The sequence below is a fragment of the Salmo trutta genome, chromosome 18 (genome assembly GCF_901001165.1).
Source record: "Salmo trutta chromosome 18, fSalTru1.1, whole genome shotgun sequence".
Classification (NCBI taxonomy): Eukaryota; Metazoa; Chordata; class Actinopteri; order Salmoniformes; family Salmonidae; genus Salmo; species Salmo trutta.
Genome location: NC_042974.1, coordinates 49,214,656 through 49,240,621, shown reverse-complemented (window position 1 = coordinate 49,240,621; position 25,966 = coordinate 49,214,656). Strand labels below are relative to the sequence as shown.

The following is a 25,966-nucleotide window of genomic DNA, read 5'->3' as shown; positions in this document are numbered from 1 at the left end:
TGCTTGTAACAGCGCCACCTTCAGGCCAATTAGTGCAAATATTTTTCACCACGTTACTTATGGCGTAGTTTCTATGTGCCAAATTAGAAAAAAAAAGTTTCCAATCTATGCTCGAGTTATTTGCCCATGTCAAGGGGAAAAAAATCTAAGAATAACAATGTTTCACAGCTTTTATGTGAACCCCTAGTTAACAGTTGGGAAAAAACATTTTTTTTTAAAAAGCCCTTCTATATGTACCAGTCATGTTGTTACATACAAGTTACTAAACAAATGCCAAGCTGTCTAAGTTCTACTCCCAAGTTGACCCCAAATGCCAACATACCTCTGCAACTCATGAAAATATGTTCTGGTTGTGTGAGTGTCCAAAACTAAAAGGCTATTGGGATGCTATTCTAATGCAATGTCCAATATAACACAAGTATCTATAAGTCCTGACCCACTAATATCTATCCGGGACAACCGTTGGTAGTTCTGGAATAGCAAAGGTGGAAGCAAATGCCTTGGTTTATGCCTGTCTGATTGCCAGGAACCTGACTTTGACCCCCAGGAAAAAGCCAAACACACCATTTTACAATCAGTGGGTTAATAGCATGTTGCAAAGTCTCACTTTGGAGAAAATGAAATGTACACAAAGTGGATCCACAACTTTATTTTATAAGACATGGCAAACTTTTCTTTCTTTTGTTGAAACCGAAACCGGTGTCAGATTGATTATGTACCTGAGTTTAGATTTGTACTAGTGTGTATATACACTCATGATGGGAACCTCAATAAGAGGATACAAAGAAAAGAAAATCCTTGAGGAACATTGGGAAGGGAGGGTGGGAATGATACGGACACATGGTGTAAAAAATAAAAAGATCACTATCTGTTACTGGTATGTTAGGTAATAATGCTCAGCCATAAGTGACAATCTTGTTTGTTTTTTCTCTTTCCTTTCTAGTATGCAAAGCCATTTTGGAACACAAATCAGTATCTAATTATTTATGTTGATATTGTACAGCTTCTGTATTTTAATGCATTTTTTTTGAAGCAACTCTTTTGCATACTTATAAATGATTGTATGACCTTGTGGTCAAATAAAATATATTGAGAGAAAAAAAAACAGATATAGTACCTTTTACAAAACAGAATCCCCAAAATATATATTTTTTCCCTCATGGACAAGCATGTAGACAAGTGCATATGTTGTGAATTAAAACATAGAAAATAAGTTATTATTTCTGTATGGGTCAAGGTTGATTATAGCTTTGTCCCCACCACACTGAAGACAGACAAAGTTGAACATCTTGTGCAGCATTAAAGGGAAGTGGGTCTCTGGGGTTACTGTGCTATAGTGTACTCCCTATGCTATGCTTGTTTAGAAACTCTAATAAACTTTGATTCAATATGAATAATAACAGGTTGCGGTGTGCAAAATGTTATGTTTATCTGAAAGAGATTCCTGTCTTGTATCTTGTGAATTAACTAGCTTAGACTAATACATTTCTTCATTAGTAATCCTCATGAAGAAATGTATTATCCCATCTCTCCTAGCGACATTACATACAGTAGATATGTCCTACAGTTAGGATTGTAACAGTATTCAAGCTTCAGTCCCCCCTCACTTTCCTGTGTGTAATGGTTTCCGTGGGTGTCACCCCATTCACATGGCCATTCAACGAAGCAACAGAGCCATTCTGATGACACTCCTTCTTTTGTGAAACAAGGTGTTTCTTGTAAGTCTAAAAACAGAGGGAAGGAGTCAATATATTAGGATGTGCTAAAAATCTGAACTCCCCCCCCCCCCCCCCAAATGACTGACAACAATGCACTGTTATATTTAACCCCGTCACCATCAGGGCAATGTAAAATACTTCATAACACCATCATTCATTAATAATAATAATACAGTATGTCTAATTAATGCAATGGTTTTATATTTGCTCACCTGAATGTAGAAGTTTGAGAAAAGGGCAATAAGTGTGACGACATAGAATATCTGGAAATACAGCCACCCTCTGGGGAAACCACATGGCCACATGACTGCACATATCGTCTGGGACATGGTCAAAAAGAACTGAATCTAGAGAGTAAATGAGACAAAACTCAAATGACCTGTTTGTAAACTAAGTGAATATCAAATACACACGCAGAAATAATCCAAGACGGTTTTGGAACATCTCCAAAGTACATATTTCTGTAACTCAGTGCACTTAAAACACTGCTCCATCTATGGAAAACATTGCCATTGCATACAGTGCAGAAGATAAGAGGGATTAGAACACTCTGTACCAATGGCCCAATGGTTCATGTGGCCTTTGGATTAACTATACACTGGATGATTACTATGGATGTGAAAGTCCATCTCTGAGGGTTTTAAACAATACATATGGAAATGCAGGCTCACCAGCTGTCCTTGTGTGATGTATTTCTTCCACCATAGATAGGGCCGCAAGGCCGGGACAGCAGAGAGCCCATAGTAAGAGTACATCAGGACATGGATGAAGCTGTTCAGGGAGGCACCAAAGTAGGCTGAGGCAGAGACATAAGATAGGGGGTAGATGATTCATCTACATTAGACATCAATTAATTACAATTATTGCTATTTCATGCCTGTTTTCTAACTTTCTTTGCATAGATGATTAATACATTACTATTCTAGGACTGTGTGCCACAGTGAGAGGGTAAAGCAATTATGAGGTGAGGGTACAGTATATCACAGCAAAAACATGCTGTGCAGTCCTGAAATAAAAGTAGGTTCAATTCACACTTAATTCTAACAACAGATCACTTGAAGGTATCTCAACCACAGAATCAAGTCAAGAAAAACATGTAATCAAAGACACCTGTATGGCTACTTATAATAATATACCATGTACAGCACATTCAGAAAGTATTCAGACACCTTGACTATTTCCTAATTTTGTTAGGTTACAGCCTTATTCTAAAATGTGTTAAATCGTCCCCCCCCCCTCAATCTGCACACAATACCCCATAACGAAAAAGCAAAAACAGGTTTAGACATTTTTGCAAGTTTATTAAAAATAAAAATAAACAGAAATATCACATTTACATAAGTATTCAGACCCTTTACTCAGTACTTTGTTGAAGCACCTTTGGCAGCTATTACAGCCTTGAGTCTTCTTGAGTATTACGCTACAAGTTTGGCACACCTGTATTTGGGGAGTTTGTCCCATTCTTCTCTGCAGATCCTCTCAAGCGCTGCCAGGTTGGATGGGGAGCGTTGCTGCACAGCTATTTTCAGGTCTCTCCAGAGATGTTCGATCGGATTCAAGTCCGGGCTCTGGCTGGGCCACTCAAGGACATTTAGAGACATGTGCCGAAGCCACTCCTGCGTTGTCTTGGCTGTGTGCTTAGGGTCGTTGTCCTGTTGGAAGGTGAACCTTTGCCCCAGTCTGAGGTCCTGAGCACTCTGGAGCAGGTTTTCACCAAGGATCTCTCTGTACTCTGCTCCATTCAACTTTCCCTTGATCCTGACTAGTCTCCCAGTCCCTGCTGCTGAAAAACATCACAACAGCATGATGCTGCCACCACCATGCTTCACTGTAGTGATGGTGCCAGGTTTCCTCCAGACGTGACGCTTGGCATTCAGGCCAAAAAGTTAAATCTTGGTTTCATCAGACCAGAGAATCTTGTTTCTCATGGTCTGAGAGTCTTTAGGTGCCTTTTGGCAAACTCCAAGTGGGCTGTCATGTGCCTTTTACTGAGGAGTGGCTTCCGTCTGGCCACCCTACCATAAAGGTCTGATTGGTGGAGTGCTGCAGAGATGGTTGTCCTTCTGGAAGGTTCTCCCATTTCCACAGAGGAACTCTGTCAGAGGGACCATCTGGTTCTTGGTCATCTCCCTGACCAAGGCCCTTCTCCCCGATTGCTCAGTTTGGCCGGGCGGACAGCTCTAGGAAGAGTCTTGGTGGTTCCAAACTTCTTCCATTTAAGAATGATGGAGGCCACTATGTTCTTGGGGACCTTCAATGCTGCAGAAATGTTTTTTTTTTGTACCCTTGTCCAGATCTGTGCCTTGATACAAACCTGTCTCGGAGCTCTATGGACAATTCCTTCAACCTCATGGCTTGGTTTTTGCTCTGACATGCATTGTCAACTGTGGGACCTTATATAGACAGGTGTGTGCCTTTCCAAATCATGTCCAATCAATTGAATTTACCATAGGTGGACTCCAATCAAGTTGTAGAAACATCTCAAGGATGATCAATGGAAACAGGATACACCGGAGCTCAATTTCAAATATCATAGCAAAGGGTCTGAATACTTATGTAAATTTGCAAACATTTCTATAAAACCTGTTTTCTTTTTTTATTAAGGGGTATTTTGTGTAGATTGATAAGGATATATTTTTTTTAATCCATTGTAGAATAAGCCTGTAATGTAACAAAATGTGGAAAAAGTCAAGAGGTCTAAATACTTTCCGGATGCACTGTATATATGCTGCTTGTCCAAGCCTATTTCAGGAATTGCGTAGAAAGGTTCACCTAAAGCTCAATGGATTTGACTTTAGTGGTTCTGAATTATTGATTGTGTAAACTGACTTGCTTATTCCACTGTGTTGACGATAGAAGGGGAATATTGTGTTAGAACACTCACAGTGACCACAGGGCACCCAGTTCATGACGAACCACCAGATGTTGAGCATGCTAGCATGGTGGTAGATGTGCAGAAACGTGATCTGATGGTTGTTCTTCCGTAGGATGAAGAAGAAGGTATCCATAAACTCTATGAGCTTGGAGAAGTAGTACCACCACAGCACATGTATGATCTGAGATGAGAAAAAAAGTGAAGAATAAGAGTCAAGCTTTCAGCCAATACAATACTTTTTCTAGTAGTTCGCTTCCCTGCAAGGACATACTCAATACTCATACATTGCCAGACTTGTATTTCACCCTATGAGGAATGGCCAGTGAAAAACCATTTGACCAAAAAAGTTGTGTTGAGGGACAAAAAATGGTCATCTGTACTGAAATGCTCTTGAAATCTCTATTAAGGACACAAATAAAAATATGATCATCCACTGCTGTGACGGCAGGGACACTTTTACAAGTTTTAATCACTGTAGAACAGGGATTCTTAAACTTTATCAGTTCGAGACCCAAATGAGAAATTGACCCTCCTCCCGTGACCCAAATTATCCTCCAACAACCCAAATTAAGAAGAAAATAGTGTGTGATTATATATGTATTCTCATAAATCGCAACCCACCTCCCACAAACTCAAGGCCCACTTTGGGTCCTGACCCATAGTTTAAGAAACCCTGCTGTAGAACTGCAATCCAAATCACACATTTCACTACTGATGACAGCAGCACAGATTAAATAGACTGTCTGTCTGACCGTGTGGCTTCCCACTGGGCAAAAACTGGTTGAATCAACTTTGTTTCCATGTCATTTCAACCCCCAAAAAATCTATGTGATAATGTTGAATCAATGTGGAAAACTGATTGGATTTGTAAAAAGTCATCAATGTAAGGGCTTTTCATATTTTCTTCACCCAACTTTTGACCTAAATCCAATGACATGGTGACATTTCTTAGTGATTTCACATTGAATTCACATTAGTTGACAATCTAAAGTAAATCAAAACTAGACGAACTGATGTCTGTGCCCAGTTGGTTATCTGTTAGAATTTGCAGGTACTGGCTGACAAACTTTACCAGTACAATTGGAAGCCACCAGGACAAGAAAATATCAATAAAAGTAGCTGGAAAGAACAAAGTATCTCAGTACATATTGATCTGGTAATTAGTTTGTCTTTGAAGTTTGTTGTCAAGCTATTATTTGCATCTCTGGTAGTGAGCCAAAGGGTATGGAAATATCACAAAGAGAATGAATGAAAAGGTGAAGTCAAGCTGGTGTCTGGTGACAATGCATTTCTCACCCCACATACTATACACATTTTGAATCTAACAGATTGTTTTATATTAAATTCTATATACGTGAACAGAGGGGTGATATAGAATGAGACTGCTTTACCTTGGTATCGGTTTCTCCTGCACTGTGTGTGTCTTGGCAATAGAAGTTATAATCCCCATGCCACACAGCAGACACCATCTGGGGACAGAGAACAAGGTGATTTAGAAAAACCTAGATCGTCATGTCTTTGGCATCTTCACACAGCTTGAATCACATTAATACCTCACTGCCCTTGTATTGTAATATCACATTTATTTCATTCTTGTATTGCAAGTGTCATAAGATCAACAACAAAAAACACTTGCGACATCAATTTGCTTTCTCCCATACAAAATCTGATTGTAAACCTGTTAGAATTTACATTGGAATTTAGGATGCTAGCTTCACATACTTGCTGCAGGCGTGGACAGTGGGCAATATTATATCCTTGAGTAATTTTGTCTCCTCCTCTCCATTTTAGTCTCATTTACCAGAGAGAATATCAGTACCCTTTTTGTTGCCACTGCAACATTGTGACTGCATTGTTTATTGTTGTTGAGCAGACCAGTGATGCCACAGTTACTAAATGGAGGCCTTGTTCACACATTTCATCTCATTTGGGATGGATGGAAATGGCTCTGCCTTTATCCACCACTGCCTTGAATAACTGACAAAAACAAAGGGTTAAATGTAACGAGTGTAAAGACATGTCCAGATTCAGGTTCAGCTTAAAGTGTATTATTTTAGCTGTGTTATGTGCTCAAACTCAGAGCACTACTCAGGGACAGAATATTACACCCCCCCCCCCTTTTTATGCTGTACTGAATAAAACATTTTCTGAAGAACATTCACTTTTCCCACAGGATTTTAGTGCATTTGAATCAAGACAGGACCAAGTCCAGAACAGGACGGTAAAAAAGCAGGGCAAAGCAGAGAGCTAATTATGTTGATGACTTCGAGGCACACAGTGATATTATCCGATGATTGCGCACCAGGCACCAGGAGAGTGATTGCCCTGTATGTGCCCATGGGGATGAAAGTAGAATAAGGACAGACCTGTGATTGGCAAATGTTGTGCTCCACTACTCAACTGGGTAATCTCGTACATGCAGAGGACACATCAAATAACACAAAAGTCTCAACAGACACTAATCACTTCAACAATGAAATTGTTATGCCGGTTGTTGTTTTAAATGTAATGCTGCAGGGCCACTTTTACTATGTTAGCAAAACGATTATTCACAACAATATACTGCAGACTAGGCTATTTTCCTTGACGTATAATACACCATTTATCAGTACTACACTAATACTAAATCTTCTTTATTCTTACCATGTAATTCAAAACGAAGGATATATGGGGTAAATGTCCATATACAGTACCAGTCAAAGGTTTGGACACCTGCTCATTCAAGCATTTTTTTTGTTTTTACTTTTCTACATTGTAGAATAATAGTGACGACATCACAAATATGAACTAACACAAATGGAATAATATAGTAATCCAAAAAAAGTGTTAAACAAATTTTATACATTAGATTCATAGGGCGGCGCACAATTGGCCCAGCTTCATCCGGGTTTGGCTGGGGTAGGCCGTCATTGTAAATAAGAATTTGTTCTTAACTGACTTGCCTAGTTAAATAAAAGGTTAAATTCATCAAAGTAGCCACCCTTTGTCTTGAAGACAGCTTTGCACACTCTTGGCATTCTCTCAACCAGCTTCACCTGGAAGGCTTTTCCAACAGTCTTGAGGGAGTTCCCACATATGCTGAGCACTTGTTGGCTGCTTTTCCTTCTCTCTGCGGTTAAACTCATCCCAAACCATCTCAATTGGGTCCTCTGATGGACCACTGCATCACTCTCCGTCTTGGTCAAATAGCCCCTACACAGACTGGAGGTGTGTTGGGTCATTGTCCTGTTGAAAAACAAATGATAGTGGGACTAAGTGCAAACCAGATGGGATAGCGCATTGCTGCAGAATGCTGTGGTAGCCATGCTGGATAAGTGTGCCTTGGATTCAAAATAAATCACTGACAGTGTCACCAGCAAATCATCCCCACACCTCCTCCTCCATGCCTCACGGTGGAAAACACACGCGGAGATCATCGGTTCACCTACTCTGCGTCTCACAAAAACAAGTCGGTTGGAACCAAAAATCTCAAATTTGGACTCATCAGACAAAAAGGACAGATTTCTACCGGTCTAATGTCCATTGCTTGTGTTTTTTGTCCCAAGCAAGTCTCCTTAGTATTGGTGTCCTTTAGTAATGGTTTCTTTGCAGCAATTCGACCATGAAGGCCTGATTCATGCAGCCTTCTCTGAACAGTTGGTGTTGAGATGTGTCTGTAACTTGAACCCAGATGAAACTCTGGGTCTTCCTTTCCTGTGGCGGTCCTCATGAGAGCCAGTTTCATCATAGCGCTTGATGGTTTTTGCGACTGCACTTGAAGAAACTTAAAGTATTGATGGACTGTTGTTGCTCTTTGCTTATTTGAGCAGTTCTTGCCATAATATGGATTTGGTCTTTTACCAGATAGCCCTATCTTCTGTATACCCTCCTACCTTGTCACAACACAACTGATTGGCTCAAACGCATTAACTTTTTAGTGACTGGGCAGTATTCGGAAATTCAGTTGAATGACGTGCCCAGAAGGTAGGAAATGCATATTATTAGTAGATTTGGATAGAAAACACTGAAGTTTCTAAAACTGTTTGAATGATGTCTGTGAGTATAACAGAACTTATATGGCAGGCAAAAACCTGAGAATAATCCAACCAGGAAGTGTGGAAATCTGAGGTTTGTAGTTTTTCCAAGTGATTCCCTATCCAGTATACAGTGACTTAGGGTTAATTTTGCACTTCCTAAGGCTTCCACTAGATGTCAACAGTCTTTAGAACGTTGTTTCATGCTTCTACTGTGAATAGGGAGAGAACAAGAGCTCCTGGATGTAGATGAGTGAGAAAATGACATGAGCTCAGTGGCGCCTGCTCCCATGAGAGTTAGCTGTGTTCCTTTTCTTTTTTGAAGACATAGGAATCATCCGGTTGGAATATTATGGAAGATTTATGATAAAAACATCCTAAAGATTGATTCTATACATCGTTTGACATTCTATACATCGTCTGTAATATAACTTTTTAGACTTTTTGTCTGAACTTAACTGCGCGAGCACGGTGCATTTGGAGTACTCTAACAAACGCGCAAAAAAAGGAGGTATTTGGACATATATATGGACTTTATCGAAACAAATGAACATTTATTGGGAAACTGGGATTCCTGGGAGTGCATTCCGATGAAGATCATCAAAGGTAAGTGAATATTTATAATGTTATTTCTGAGTTTTATTGACTCTACAAAATGGCGGGTTTGGTTTCGTGTCTGAACGCTGTACTCAGATTATTGCAAAGTGTGCTTTCGCTGTAAAGTCTTTTTGAAATCTGACACAGCGGTTGCATTAAGGAGAAGTGCATTTATAATTCTTTGAATAACAGTTTAATATTTTATCAACGTTTATGATGAGTATTTCTGTAAATTGATGTGCTCATTCACCGGAAGTTTTGGGAGGCAAAACATTTCTGAACATTACACACACCATTGTAAAAATTGGGTTTTTGGATATAAATATGAACTTTATCGAGCAAAACATACATGTATTGTGTAACATGAAGTCCTATGAGTGCCATCTGATGAAGATCAAAGGTTAGTGATTCATTTTAGCTGTATTTCTGGTTTTAGTGACGCCTCTCCTTGCTTGGAAAATGGCTGTGTGGTTTTTCTTGTCTCGGTGCTGTCCTAACATAATCTAATGCTATGCTTTCGCCGTAAAGCCTTTTTGAAATCGGACAATGTGGTTGGATTAACGAGAAGTTAATCTTTAAAATGGTGTAAAATAGTTGTATGTTTGAGAAATTTGAATTATGAGATTTTTGTTGTTTTGAATTTGGCACCCTGCTATTTCACTGGCTGTTGAATAGTGTGTCCTGCGTTTCCCAGAGGTTAAGAAGGAAAGGAATTCCACAAATGAACTTTTAACAAGGCACACCAGTTAATTGAAACGCATTCCTGGTGACTGCCTCATGAAGCTGGTTGAGAGAATTCCAAGAGTGTGCAAAGCTGTCATCAAGGCAAACAGTGACTACTTTGAAGAATCTCAAATATATTTTGATTTGTTTAACACTTTTTTGGTTACTACATGATTCCATGTGTTATTTCATAGTTTTGATGTCTTCACTATTATTCTCTCTTCATGTGTATTCAGACCTTGAAGTTAAGCATGATGATGGCATTCTAATTACCCGCTATTCGTTTGGGGTGGATATCAATTTCTTGAAAGTAATTTTTTTTCCCCTCACCATTATTTAACCAGGTAGGCCAGCTGAGAACAAGTTCAGGGCGGCAGCGTAGCCTAGTAACCGAAAGGTTGAAGTTCGAATCCCCGAGCTGACAAGGTACAAATCTGTCGTTCTGCCCCTGAACAAGGCAGTTAACCCACTGTTCCTAGGCCGTCATTGAAAATAAGAATTTGTTCTTAACTGACTTGCCTAGTTAAATAAAAGTAAAATAAAATGTACAACTGTGACCTGGCCATGATAGAGCAAAGCAGTGCGACACAAAACACAACAGAGTTACATATGGGATAAACAAACGTACATTCAATAACACAATAGAAAAGTCTATATACAGTGTGTGCAAATGTAGTAAGGTTAGAGGTAAGGCAATAAATAGGCCTTAGTGACAAAATAATTACAATTTAGCAATTAAACACTGGAGTGATAGATGTTCAAGTAGAGTAGCAAAAAAACAAAAAAAAGTAAGGGGATGAGGTAGTTGGGTGGGCTATTCACAGATGGGCTGTGTACAGGTGCAATGATCAGGAAGCTGCTCTGACAGCTGATGCATAAAGTTAGTGAGGGAGATACAAGTCTCCAGCTTCACTGATTTTTGCAATTCGTTCCAGTCATTGGCAGCAGAGAACTGGAAGGAAAGGCGGCCAAAGTAGGAATTGGCTTTGGGGGTGACCAGTGAAATATACCTGCTGGAGCGCCTGCTACAGGTGGGTGCTGCTATGGTGACCAGTGAGCTGAGATAAAGCGTGGCTTTACCTAGCAAAGACTTACAGATGACCTGGAGCCAGTGGGTTTGGCGACGAATATGAAGCGAGGGCCAGCGAACGAGAGCATACAGGTCGCAGTGGTGGGTAGTATATGGAGCTTTGGTGACAAAACTGATGGCACTGTGATAGACTGCATCCAATTTGCTGAGTAGAGTGTTGGCTATTTTGTAAATTACATCGCCGAAGTCAAGGATCGGTAGGAGAGTCAGTTTTGTGTGTGAGGGTGTGTTTGGCAGCATGAGTGAAGGATGCTTTGTTGCGAAATAGGAAGCCGATTCTAGATTTAACTCTGGATTGGAGATGCTTAATGTGAGTCTGGAAGGAGAGTTTATAGTCTAACCAGACACCTAGGTATTTGTAGTTGTCCACATATTCTAAGTCAGAACCGTTCAGAGTAGTGATGCTAGACGGGTGGGCGTGTGCGGGCAGTGATCGGATGAAGAGCATGCATTTAGTTTTGCTTGCATTTAAGAGCAGTTGGAGGCCACGGAAGGAGTGTTGTATGGCATTGAAGCTCGTCTGGAGGTTTGTTAATACAGTGTCCAAAGAAGGGCCAGAAGTATACAGAATGGTGTTGTCTGCGTAGAGGTGGATCAGAGAATCACCAGCAGCAAGAGTGACATCATCGATATACACGAGAAAAGAGTCGGCCCGAGAATTGAACCCTGTGGCACCTCCATAGAGACTGCTAGAGGTCCGGACAACAGGCCCTCCGATTTGACACATTGAACTCTGAGAAGTAGTTGGTGAACCAGGCGAGGCAGTCATTTGAGAAACCAAGGCTATTGAGTCTGCCGATAAGAATGTGGTGATTGACAGAGTCGAAAGCCTTGGCCAGGTCGATGAAGACGGCTGCACAGTACTGTCTTTTATCGATGGCGGTTATGATATCGTTTAGGACCATGAGCGTGGCTGAGGTGCACTCATGACCAGCTCGGAAACCAGATTTGCATAGCGGAGAAGGTACGGTGGGATTCGAAATGGTCGGTGATCTGTTCGTTAACTTGGCTTTCGAAGACTTTAGAAAAGCAGGGTAGGATAGATATAGTTCTGTAACTGTTTGGGTCTTGAGTGTCACCCCCTTTGATCTCAGATGATGCGAAAGAGAGGTTGAACACGCTTGTAATAGGGGTTGCAAAAATTGTGGCAGATCATTTTAGAAAGAGAGGGTCCAGATTGTCTAGCCCAGCTGATTTGTAGGGGTCCAGATTTGGCAGCTCTTTCAGAACATCAGCAATCTGATGGATTGGGATGAAGGAGAAATGGGGGAGGCTTGGGCAAGTTGCTGTGGGGGGTGCAGGGCTGTTGACCAGGGTAGGGGTAGCCAGGTGGACAGCATGGCCAGCCATAGAAAAATGCTTATTGAAATTCTCGATTATCGTAGATTTATCGGCGGTGACAGTGTTTCCTAGCCTCAGTGCAGTGGGCAGCTGGGAGGAGGTGCTCTTATTCTCCATGGACTTTACAGTGTCCCAGAACTTTTTGGAGTTTGTGCTACAGGATGCAAATTTCTGTTTGAAAAAGCTGGCCTTTGCCTTCCTGTACATTGGTTGCTAACTTCCCTGAAAAGTTGCATATCGCAGGGGCTATTCGATTCTAATGCAGTACGCCACAGGATGTTTTTGTGCTGGTCAAGGGCAGTCAGGTCTGGAGTGAACCAAGGGCTATATCTGTTCTTAGTACTACATTTTTTGAATGGGGCGTGCTTATTTAAGATGGTGAGGAAAGCACTTTTAAAGAGCAACCAGGCATCTTCTACTGACGGAATGAGGTCAATATCCTTCCAGGATACCCGGGCCAGGTCGATTAGAAAGGCCTGCTCGCTGAAGTGTTTTAGGGAGAGTTTGACAGTGATGAGGGGTGGTCGTTTGACCACGGACCCATTACAGACGCAGGCAATGAGGCAGTGATCGCTGAGATCCTGGTAGAAGACAGCAGAGGTGTATTTAGAGGGCAGGTTGGTCAGGATGATATCTATGAGGGTGCCCATGTTTACGGATTTAGCGTTGTACCTGGTAGGTTCCATGATAATTTGTGTGAGATTGAGGGCATCTAGCTTAGTTTGTAGGATGGCCGGGGTGCTAGGCATATCCCAGTTTAGGTCACCTAACAGTACAAACTCTGAAGATAAATGGAGGGCAATTAATTCACATATGGTGTGCAGGGCACAGCTGGGGGCTGAGGGGGGTCTATAACAAGCGGCAACAGTGAGAGACTTATTTCTGGAAAGGTGGATTTTTAAAAGTAGTAGCTCGAACTTTTTGGGGCACAGACCTGGATAGCATGACAGAACTCTGCAGGCTAACTCCACCCCCTTTGGCAGTTCTATCTTGGCGGAAAATGTTGTAGTTGACGATGGAAATTTCAGAATTTTTGGTGGCCTTCCTAAGCCAGGATTCAGACATGGCTAGGACATTACGGTTTGCGGAGTGTGCTTAGCAGTGAATAAAACAAACTTGGGGAGGAGGCTTCTGATGTTAACATGCATGAAACCAAGGTTTTTATGGTTACAGAAGTCAACAAATGATAGCGCCTGGGAGATAGGAGTGGAACTGGGGGCTACATGGCCTGGGTTAACCTCTACATCACCTGAGAAACAGAGGAGGAGTAGGATAAGGCTATAAGAACTGGTCGTCTAGTGCGTTGGGGACAGGGAATAAAAGGAGCATATTTCTGGGCGTGGTAGAGTAGATTCAAGGCATAATGTTCAGACAAGGGTATGGTAGGATGTGAGTACAGTGGTGGAGGTAAACCTAGGCATTGAGTGACGATGAGAGAGGTTTCATCTCTGGAGGGACAAGTGTGTGGTGGAGGTGTGTCTACAGATTTGCCGTATTATGTCCTTGACTTAATTCCCTAATTAAGTCCACTACCTTTATGATCAAAGATACCACGAATAAGGTCCAGCAACCTGTCAGTTCCAAGTGGAAAAAGCATGTACTTAATTTTTCCCGTTAGGAATAACACCTTTCTTCATGCACTGTAATTTACAATTTGATACGAGTAGGTAAATTAATAATCCGTTTGGATAAGGGAATTGAAAATCAAAGAAAATGTTTAATGACATTAACATTCATTGACACTAATTAAATTGTTCTGGAGCTGAGTGCAGACCAACCCATAACAGTTTGAACCCGACGCATGGCGCAATACTTGGCCATGTCATCACACAGATCAATGGTTAGTGCAGGCAATAGACGAGAGTATAGCCTACTATTGTATACTATTTTTCCTATTTTAATTCTATGTCAAATCAAATGTTATTTTTCACATGTGCCGAATACAACTGGTGCAGACTTTACAGTGAAACGCTTGCTTACGAGCCTTTCCCAACAACGCAGAGTTTAAAAATAAAAATAGTAACACAAGAGGAATATACACAAGAATGGAGCTATAAACAGGGAGTACCAGATCAATGTGCATAGGTATGATGTATTTGAGGTAGATATGTACAGTACATGAAGGCAAGGTAAAGTGACTAGGCATCAGAATAGATAATAATAAGAGTAAAATAAAGAACTGAGTAGCAGCAGCAAATTATAAGTGTAAAAGTGCATGTGTGTAATGTGTATGTATGTATGTGTGTTATGTGTGTGTATGTGAATGTGTGTGGGTGAATGTAAACTAACCGTCCAACATTACCATGGGTTGAAAAACTGAATGTGGACATTTTCAGAATGAATCAAACCACAGTTCTTTTTTTTCTGTGTGTAAAGGCTCTCCAAACGTGTTTTTTATGATTCATAAATACTTTCCTAACCCTAAATAATCTACAAAATCTGAATATTTTTAAATCTACCAATTGTTTCTGAAACTGAGACAAATATGCATACATTTAGATGGCTTTCTCTCATTGTTGCCTAATATTCTGAACCCGTTCTCTCTATATATTCTAGTGAGTCTATTGACAAAATTAAAAAAGGTACACCGTATTTAAAGGGATGACTTAAGACAAATGTACTGAAAACCCGATTGAATAAAAACTCCACAAGAAAATCTGTTGGCCAGCAAGTAGGAGGGTTTTCAGCGGTTTAATAAAATGTATTCACAGCGCGCAAGGTAGCCAAACCTGCAGAATGCGTTACGCGACTGAATAAGGTAAGTCTGAATACCAAAAATACTGAGATAGCATAGGAAAGGCATGTGTAGGAAAGGCGCACATTTCCTAAGTCTGAATCAGCCCCTTGGTTGTTTGCTATTCAGTATGGTTATTTAAAAACACCAAACCACACCTATTACATTGTGAAAATGCTATTTCTAAGTGCCATGGACAGGTGACAACAACAAGCAACTACTTTTTTGTGGTATCCAATTGGTAGTTACAGTCTTGTCTCATCGCTGCAACTCCAGAACGGACTCGGGAGAGGCGAAGGTCGAGAGCCGTGCGTCCTCCGAAACACAACCCAACCAAGCCGCACTGCTTCTTGACACAATGCCCACTTAACCCGGAAGCCAGCCAAACCAATGTGTCGGAGGAAACACCGTGCCCTTGGCGACCATGTCAGTCTGCACTGCGCCCGGCCCACCAATGGGGCAAGGACATCCCTGCCGGCCAAACCTGCCCCTAAACCGGATGACGCTGGGCCAAATGTGCACCGCCCCATGGGTCTCCCGGTCACGGCCGGCTGCGACAGAGCCTGGACTCGAACCCAGAATCTCAAGTTTTCATTCAATCGGGTTTTCAGTACATTTATCTTAAGTCATCCCTTTAAATACGGTGTACCTTTTTTAATTTTGTCAATAGACTCACTAGAATATATAGAGAGAACGGGTTCAGAATATTAGGCAACAATGAGAGAAAGCCATCTAAATGTATGCATATTTGTCTCAGTTTCAGAAACAATTGGTAGATTTAAAAATAGCTAGCACTGAAATGCAGTGTCTTCGACCACTGCGCCACTCGGGTTGCCCAACTACTTTGTATTTAAATTGGGTGGCATTGATTTCAGAGGACTAAAAGTTCACCCTGAAGCAGGGGCAATGTCAGAATCTGCAAGTTTAATGATTTACACAGCATGGGCACAGCCAATCTTTTTATGCAATGCAAACCAAATTGAGCCAATTAGGCCACGGTGGTAAGAACAGAAAAGACTTTAGACTTACAGGTGCGTGGAGAACAGACTTTGTCCCTCATTAGTATAACTACAGTGCATTCGGAAAGTATTCAGACCCATTTACTTTTTCCACATTTTGTTAGGTTACAGCCTTACTCTAAAATTGATTAAATAGTCCCCCCCATCAATCTACACACAATACCCCATAAAGACAAATTGAAAACAGGTTTAGAAATGTTTGCAAATTTATAACAAATAAAAAACTGTAAAACCTTATTAACATAAGTATTCAGACACTTCACTATGAGACTCAATTGTGCTCAGGTGCATCCTGTTTACATTGATCATCCTTGAGATGTTTCTACAACTTGATTGGAGTCTACCTGTGGTAAATTCAATTGATTGGACATGATTTGGAAAGGCACACACCTGTCTATATGGTCCCACAGATGACAGTGCATGTCAGAGCAAAAACCAAGCCATGAGGTCGAAAGAATTGTCCGTAGAGCTCTAAGACAGGATTGTGTCGAAGCACAGATCTGGGCAAGGGTACAAAAAACATTTATGCAGCATTGAAGGTCCCCAAGAACACAGTGGCCTCAATCATTCTTAAATGGAAGACGTTTGGAACCACCAAGACTCTTCCTAGAGCTGGCTGCCAGCCAAATTGAGCAATCGGGGGAGAAGGGCCTTGGTCAGGGAGATGACCAAGAACCAGATGGTCCCTCTGACAGAGCTCCAGAGTTCCTCTGTGGAGATGGGAGAAACTTCCAGAAAGACAATCATCTCTGCAGCACTCCACCAATCAGGCCTTTATGGTAGAGTGGCCAGACGCAAGCCACTCTTCAGTAAAATGCACACGACAGCCCACTTAGAGTTTGCCAAAAGGCACCTAAAGAATCTCAGACCATGATAAACAAGATTCTCTGGTCTGATGAAACCAAGATTGAACGATTTGGCCTGAATGCCAAGCGTCGCATCTGGAGGAAACCTGGCACCATCCCAAGGTGAAGCATGGTGGTGGCAGCATCATGGTGGGGATGCTTTTCAGCGTCTGGGAGACTAGTCAGGATCGAGGGAAAGATGAATGGAGCAAATTACAGAGAGATCCTTGATGAAAACCTGCTCCAGAGCACTCAGTACCTCAGACTGGCGCAAAGGTTCACCTTCCAACAGGAAGGCACACAGCCAAGACGACGCAGGAGTGGCTTCGGGACAAGTCTCTGAATGTACTTGAGTGGCCCAGCCAGAGTCCGTATTTGAACCCGATCTAACATCTCTGGAAAGACCTGAAAATAAGTGTGCGGCGACACTCCCCATGCAACCTGACTGACCTTGAGGATTTGCAGAGAAGAATGGAAGAAACTCCCCAAATACAGGTGTGCCAAGCTTGTAGCGTCATACCCAAGAAAAGGCTGTAATCGCAGCCAAAGGTGCTTCAACAAAGTACTGAGTAAAGGGTTTGAATACTTATGAAAATGTGATTTCTGTTTTTTATATTTGCTAAATTTGCTGAAATTTCAAAAAACCTGTTTTTGCTTTGTCATTATTGGGTATTGTGTGTGATTGATTGGGGGGACTATTAAATCAATTTTAGAATAAGGCTGTAATGTTAACCTGTTGGGGCTAGGGGGCAGTATTTGCACAGCCGGATAAAAAACGTACCCGATTTAATCTGGTTACTACTCCTGCCCAGTAACTAAAATATGCATATAATTGTTTGATTTGTATAGAAAACACCCTAAAGTTTCTAAAACTGTTTGAATGGTGTCTGTGAGTATAACAGAACTCATTTGGCAGGCCAAAACCTGAGAAGATTCCAAACAGGAAGCGCTCTCTCTGACCATTTCATGGCCTTCTTGATCATCTCTAACCAAAACAGGGGATCTCTGGCATGACGTGACATTTTCTAACGCTCCCATAGGCTCTCAGAAGGCGCCAGAAAGCTGAATGGTGGCTTTGCAGGCCCTGGCTGAAAAACATTAGCGCATTTTGTAAGTGGTCGATCTGAGAACAATGAGACTGGAGGCACGTGCCCGAGCCGACACCATGTTTACTTTCTCTCTCTTTGAACGAAAACAACCACAACCACTCCCAGTCGGAATATTATCGCGGTTGACATGCTTCGAAGTACGGTAATGGAATATTTTGACATTTTTTGTCACGAAACGCGTCGGGCGCATCACCCTTCTTTACCCATTGGATAGTGTCTTGAACGCACGAACAAAACGCCGCTATTTGGATATAACTATGGATTATTTTGAACCAAACCAACATTTGTTATTGAAGTAGAAGTCCTGGGAGTGCATTCTGACGAAGACAGCAAAGGTAATCAAACTTTTCTAATAGTAAATCGGAGTTTGGTGAGTACCACACTTGGTGGGTGTCAAAATAGCTAGCCATGATGGCCGGGCTATCTACTCAGAATATTGCAAAATGTGCTTTCACCGAAAAGCTATTTTAAAATCGGACATAGCGAGTGCATAAAGGAGGTCTGTATCTATAATTCTTAAACTAATTGTTATGTTTTTTGTGAACGTTTATCGTGAGTAATTTAGTAAATTCACCGGAAGTGTTCGGTGGGAATGCTAGTCACATGCTAATGTAAAAAGCTGGTTTTTTGATATAAATAGGAACTTGATTGAACAAAACATGCATGTATTGTATAACATAATGCCTAGGATTGTCATCTGATGAAGATCATCAAAGGTTAGTGCTGCATTTAGCTGTGGTTTGGGTTTATGTGACATTATATGCTAGCTTGAAAAATGGGTGTCTGATTATTTCTGGCTGGGTACTCTGCTGACATAATCGAATGTTTTGCTTTCGTTGTAAAGCCTTTTTGAAATCGGACAGTGTGGTTAGATTAACGAGAGTCTTGTCTTTAAAATGGTGTAAAATAGTCATATGTTTGAGAAATTGAAGTAATAGCATTTCTAAGGTATTTGAATATCGCGCCACGGGATTACACTGGCTGTAGAGTAGGTGGGACTAGCCCATAGAGGTTAAACAAAATGTGGAAAAATTCAAAGGGTCTGAATACACTGTATATCATGACATTTCGAGGCTGATTACACTACAGAAAGTATTGAAAGCTCACTTTCCCTCCCGTTTCATGACCGTATACAAGAATTAGGGATAATGCAATCAACTACTAGCATAGACATCCACAGAGGACACAGACAGTTTATCAGTACATCATGTCAACCATTTCAGAATTAGAAGTCACAACTTCAACTTTCTAATAATAGCAGCAGGTTTTCAGAAACAATTGAGGGCTGTGTTGATGTTGGGTGAGAGATTTGTTTGTGTTAACAATGATCCTGTCAGAGACCAGCTGTGCCCCACTCACTCCCCCACAGCATTGTTTTCTGGGGTGGCTTCAGTGCAAGACACCATTTTTATCTAATCAGAACCACAATTTCCCTAATCCTCAAAGAATCCTTCAACAAAATGAGCCAAATAAAACAATCCTTTAGCCACGCCTACCAGTCACCCGATCCTCTCACTTCCCCTTATCCGCCTGCAGTGTTGCATTGCGATGATACCAACACCTCCTTCGGATGTCTGTATCAGTTCAGATCAGGAGTAGCCTGCCTACCTCATAGAACATATAGAAGGACAAGATCGTGAGGCCCAGATTGTAGACCAACAGGAGACCCCGGCAAGACACCGGCTGTCTGTGTCTCATGTACTTGGGCCCCAGCCATACGATCAGCAGGTACATGACTGTTAGTGCAAAGGTTGGAGGGTAGTTGTCCAGAAGCAGCCATCCCTGTACCCGCTCATCTGAAATACATGGACAGAACAACCTGATCTAACAGTGTACAGTAAGATGCTCCTTCTTTTCTGCACGTTATTCCCATATTTACTGTATTTCCTTTCCAGTGAGATAGAGAGCATAGAGAGGGGTAGTTACATTGCAGGGCAGGCCTATTGGTTGAAGAGGGTAAAAGGACACAATACAGTTTGAATGAGAATTGGCTGTGACTACAAAGCATGTTTGTTTAACTCCAAGAAAGGTTGTGCTAGAATCATGAAGGTGCAAAAAGACCTGGTGCATTCCACTACATGTATTAACACACAATGCAAACATTTCGTGAGGAGATATAGTGTCATAATTAATTGTATGTTAATAAAAAATACCGTAATGAAACAGTAATAACACTTACCTCTGGGACCCATCCATGAGTCTATGTACATGTTTAGTTTATAATTAAAAGTCTCCATTTCTGACCTAAATAGACAGATGAAAGAGGAGAGAGTACCAAGTCACACATTGCAGCTCATCACCAGAGCCATAGTTATACATTCTGAAAGACCTGAAATGTATGGTAAACTACCACTTTGGTATAAAAAAAATACCATATTCAAGCAGCACTGCTGGAATGTGACTGAGTAAATCAGCTTAACTGTGTTGACAAAATATGTGTGTCTCTTAAATTACACACAGCAGCTTAAGGGAAATCAAAGCTTGGTTCATTGCACCAGAGGTACGATCATTTGGCACAACCAACTTTGGACTGAAAGAACACGCAAAGATGCCAGTCTGCTTAGGCAACCTATAAGGTCCATGTCATAAGGTTAAGGCTTAAGCGATAGTCCGACTATTTGCCCAATGCAATTGGCAGTCACTGTGACAAAAGTGTAATACTTTGCCATTCATAAGAAGATTACGTCAAGTTCATCAAAAGCTATAGAATCTGGTTACTTCTTGACCACTCTTAGATATTTTTCATCATTCGGATATTTCCTTTATAATTATTATGGTGCTGAAGTAGCTGTTCAAGCAGTCCCAAACGCATACAAATACAAATATCAACATTTACATTATTCTTGCAAGATAACTTATTGGTCAATAGAGGTTAATGACCTCTCTTCATTGTAAGTGATACTTGTAGTTATTACTGACTTGTCTCCAAATGTTGTCATTTTAAATAAACAGCACCTAAACATCTTGTTTAAAGTTCGCTAATAAAAACTAAGCAAAAAGTAAATAAAACAGAGAGCATCATAGCCTAATAGCGCATCAACTTATTATAGCAGGAAAGTTGGATAGCCTATGTCTGCTGCGCTGGACCAGGATGTAGTTTACCATAACCTCACTACTGTCTAAACGTAGTCGTGTAGCCAAAGCCTATATTACTATTACAATGTTGTCGTTAACAAAAAGTACAATTTTATGTCTAAATCAGCTGCCCAAATCCGGACACATATCGCAAATAACAATCGCAATCGTTCGCATCAGAGTCCACCGATTAATAATCAATTGTTTTACATAGCCTAGCTAACCTAGTTGGCGAGACATGAACTATGAAACCGCTTCTTAAATTATATGATCAAGTATATCAATTATGTAAATATTGTTAGCATATCCACAACTAAATGAATACGAAGAACATCTTATTTCAAACCACATTCCAGCTCATAAAACGTACCCCTGGAAGATGCGTAGACTTGGCTGACCGGTCCCTAAGCACAAATGTGTAGCCTCGTCAGTCAGCGGAACAGCGGGAGAAACACAGGGCGCGTCGTGCAGATCACTTTTGTCGGGTCAACGCCTTGCGAAGTGTGTTGCATTGTGGGAATAAAAATGTTCCGATTTCCGACTACAGATGACGACTGCATGAACTTTACAAAAACCATGTGATCAAAGGTCATGAAGTTATGACTTCAGTCGAATGCACATGTCTGCAGTTGCTCTTCACCAACTTTATCATGCAGCCATCACCTGCATTGTGGGAGGCTCTATTGTCAACCAATCATTGGGGTGTTTGACCCACGCAAACGTGACCAAAGACTTGACTGAAACAGGAACTAACTTTGCCGCAATTCATGCATAGAGTGGATATGTACAATTGAATGTGACATTTGTGCTCAATTCAATTCCAAGGGATTTATTGGCATGGGAAACATGTTTACATTGCCAAAGCAAGTGGAATAAATAATAAACAAAAGTGAAATAAACAATCTGAAATAAACAGTAAACATTACACTCACAAAAGTGTCAAAAGAATAGAGACATGTCAAATGTTATATTACTGGCAAATGATTGAAGTACGAAAGGGAAAACAAAGAGACAGACTCTCAGTCTCTCTCACACCAAATTAATAGTACAATGTACACGCATACACTCGCCGGCCAGTTTATTAGCTATACCACCAATTTCACAAAAATGTATGGCTCCTACAGACAGTGAGTCACATGGCCATGGCTTGCTATATAAAGCGGGCAGACAAGCATCAAGGCATTCAGTTACTGTTCGATTGAACATTAAAATGGGCAAAACGAGTGACCTAAACAACGTTGAGCGTGGTATGATCGTTGGTGACAGGCGCGCCGGATCCAGTATCTCAGAAACGGCCGCCCTCCTGGGATTTTCACGACAGTGTCTTGGGTTTACCGAGAATGGTGCGACAAACAAAAAACATCCAGTCAGTGGCAATCCTGTAAGCGAAAAACAGCTCGTTGATGAGAAAGGTCGAAGAAGAATGGCAAGAATCGTGGAAGCTAACAGGCGGGCCATAAACAGACGATTAACGGCGCAGTACAACAGTGGTGTGCAGAACGGCATCTCAGAACGCACAACTCGTCGATCCTTGTCACGGATGGGCTGTTGCAGCAGACAACCACACCGTGTTCCACTCCTATCAGCTAAATACAAGAAGAAGAAGCAGCAACAGTGGGTACATGATCACCAACACTGGACAATTGAGGAGCGGAAAAACATTGCCTGGAACATGGCAGCGAGTTCAGTTAATTTGAGTGGCCTGCTCAGTCCCCAGACCTCAACCCATGTTTGTGTAACAGTGTAGGTTCCATCCCTCTCTTCGCCCCAACCCGGGCTCGAACCAGTGACCCTTGCACACATCAACAACTGACACCCCACGAAACATCGTTACCCATCGCGCCACAAAAGCCACGGCCCTTGCAACGCAAGGGGAAACCCTACTTCAAGTCTCAGAGCGAGTGACGTCACTGATTGAAATGCTATTAGCGCGCACCACGGCTAACTAACTAGCCATTTCACATCGGTTACATTTGGGATGAGATGGAACACGTTGTTTGCTGCATGAACGTACCGCTGTCCAATCTGCAAAAACTGCGTGATGTCATCACGTCAGCATGGACCAACATCCCTGTGGAATGTTTACGACACATTGAAGAATGCCCAGAAGAATTCAGGCTGTTCTGGAGGCAAAGGGGGGTCCGACCCAGAACTAGATGGGTGTACCTAATAAACTGTCCGGTGAGTGTATATTTACAGTTTGTGAGTGTGTGATATGGAGGTTGGAGACGTGTTTATTTAGACATTACAAAGAAAACGTTTTATAAACAATGGCAACACTGCTATGCAATGTTACTTCTAAAAAAATTAGGCACTGAGCAAATTTCAGGTCTGCTGAGTGCAAACTCGAACATTGAAAATTCCACGCAACTTCCAGCGCACGTTTACTGTGAACAGTTAGTTTCAGACTGTGGTCTAGTAGGCTACTGTGTCTATTTGATCATAATGTAGGCCTACCAGAGTGGCCTACCATCAAAAACTACGGAGAAAAGGATTCCCATAGCATTTTAACATCGACATAGTTGTTCTATCATTCAGCCTACAGTAGCAGCCAATGTGTGGTGTTCAATTTAGGTCTACATTCCATGAGACTTTTGAAAAAAAACATGCAGGGCTTGACATTAACCTGTTTATCCACTTCTCCTCCAGACAAGGAGGTGAATGAAAATGTTGTTGTGTTGTTTGATACAAGAACATTTTTACAAAATATAATGTATTATTATTCCCATAGCATTATCAGACAAATTATGCTACCTTCTGCCTATTGGCTACTTAATTTATTCAAGCCTGTCTCAAAATACAACCCTGCCACTTTAAGACAAAAAAGCTATTTACCCCACTCTTTCAAAGATGTCTAGAAATGTACATGTTTTGTGCTCTTGTAGGAAGCAATTTCTGCCCCATTGCTCACTACAAATGATCTATAACTGGACTAATAACTCACTATCAAAGGATATGAACAAATGTGCCCACATGGCTACATGCAGCTCTCACTTTGATCTCAAAACAAGCCATCTACTCACTACCGCTCATGCGCTAAAGCAGGACAGTTCAAAGTGAATGGCACAGATCGATCTATGGCAATGGCCTATTTGCATATAGGCCTACTACAGCTCTGATTGGTTATGCCGCACCGGTCTGTGTGTAGAGTATGGCTGAGTCGTGTGTGTCAATCCAATAGAATCCTACTCCGATGCATTCTGCCTACATCTCTTGCATAGTTAGTTTTACATAGCTCATTTTGTGTAGGCATGTTGCATTAAAAGTGGCTAATATTGCGTTGATTCGATCACAATTGTCACCGTAAAGGGAAACGTTGATAGTGTTAACTAAGGGAGAAAACTAGAAAGTTGAGTGAACTTCAAGCTATGCTTCTCTGCACGGGCTGATATGTATTCTGCACGAGGCCAGCGGGAACAGTGCCAGTTTAGAGGGAACATTGCTGCCATGTTGCACTGCGCCTTGCTGTTGGAAAACCAACTTTCGACTGTGATAGATGCACCTGCAATGATTTCACTCCTTGGTTTTCGTCTGCAGTCTGTTGCTTTCGCCTTACTCAAAGGAGCTCATTACCTATGTGCAATGCAAGGAAGTGAAGACTTCCCTCACAAACGGAAACTCTCGGCCAAACCCCTCCCTCCCTTCCGCGAATTTCACCCGTGTTTATAATGGCCAAAAATCTATTTTTTGTTTTCATGAATTTTACAATATAGCCAATTTTGACTTTGTGGCTGTTGAATCTAATGGAAACCATGTATCATCTGCACATGGGTTTGAAAATCACCGCACCAGTTTAAACACCGCCTAATCCTGATTCTTCCAAATAATTAATGACGAAAATCACACATAATTCTACATTACAAACGACAGATTCTCACCGTTTCATCTGTCGACGAGAATCTGACCACGAGAGATTATCCAGAAAGTGATTTGACCATCTGCTGATGTTGGCGTGCCACAGAGAGACGTGTCCAATATAAATGCCCGAATGCACATTTACACATGCCAAAGACCTATTCTCTTTTAGACAATTTGTTTATTTAATAATTGTGCACTATTTTACGTGTAACTTTATTTGCCAATAACGTTTGCACGACATTTTTTTAATGCAGAATCCAGGGAATTGTCACATGTAAGGACAATGTTACTCTTGGGGGTTTTTATAAAATCCTGGATTTATAGAAAGTAACAAGAAAAGGAAATGAATGGCCTCTGCCCCGATGCATTGGCCGATCATGTGCCGAGATGTCACCCCATTCACATCTCGTCAGTGGAAACCAATCAAATCACTGCATCTCTCACATGGCTGTGCAGAGCTGAGCTCGGTAGCAGCTGGTATGGCAATCGGGTCTTGCCATAGAGAACGATAGAGGCCTTTTCGCGATTGAGTGCTTCCACCATTTTAATGTAGTCAACTAGGTGGGACTTCCAACTTCATTGGCTGACCCTGTTGGAGTCATGTCCAACCGGGTCATCAGGAGGGATCAGCCAATCATGAATAAGAAAATGGACTACTTTATGGAGATAGCCTCAATAGCTCGGCAGGTAGCCTAGTGGTTAGAGCATTGGGCTAGTGACCAAAAGGTTACCTGATCACATCCCTGAGCTGACAAGGTAAAAATATGTTGTTCTTCCCCTGAACAAGGCAGTTCACCCACTGTTCCCCAGCAGGCTGCCATTGTAAATAAGAATGTGTTCTTAACAGACTTGTCTAGTTAAAAAAATGTTTTATGTTGTCACAGCTGCTTAGTGCTCACCAGTTTGTAGTCCTAAAACAGAGAAATTAGTCACTCGTGGTTTGTTCAGCTGTTCCTATATTGAAAGAAT

The 25,966-nt window shown here is 41.4% G+C and overlaps 1 protein-coding gene across 1 annotated transcript; it reads right to left on the bottom strand.

The window, feature by feature from the left end:
- Positions 1–634: 634 nt before the first annotated feature.
- On the bottom strand, positions 635–21,765 carry LOC115153439 (elongation of very long chain fatty acids protein 5). Its single transcript, XM_029698883.1, has 8 exons — positions 21,510–21,765; positions 20,244–20,308; positions 19,673–19,860; positions 5,985–6,062; positions 4,603–4,774; positions 2,390–2,514; positions 1,931–2,065; positions 635–1,724 (listed from the first exon to the last, which is right to left on the bottom strand). The coding sequence occupies exons 2-8, from the start codon at positions 20,299–20,301 to the stop codon at positions 1,593–1,595; spliced, it is 888 nt and encodes a 295-aa protein (XP_029554743.1). The 5' UTR covers positions 20,302–20,308; positions 21,510–21,765; the 3' UTR covers positions 635–1,592.
- Between the last annotated feature and the right edge of the window lie 4,201 nt (positions 21,766–25,966).

Excerpts from the sequence above, each read along its gene's own strand:
- LOC115153439 (XM_029698883.1), bottom strand. The coding sequence starts at position 20,301 with ATGGAGACTTTTAATTATAAACTAAACATGTACATAGACTCATGGATG. Across the intron at positions 6,063-19,672 it reads CCTTCTATATGTTCTATGAG|ATGGTGTCTGCTGTGTGGCA; the intron begins GTAGGCAGGCTA and ends CTCTGTCCCCAG. Across the intron at positions 2,066-2,389 it reads ACATCACACAAGGACAGCTG|ATTCAGTTCTTTTTGACCAT; the intron begins GTGAGCCTGCAT and ends TTTACTCTCTAG.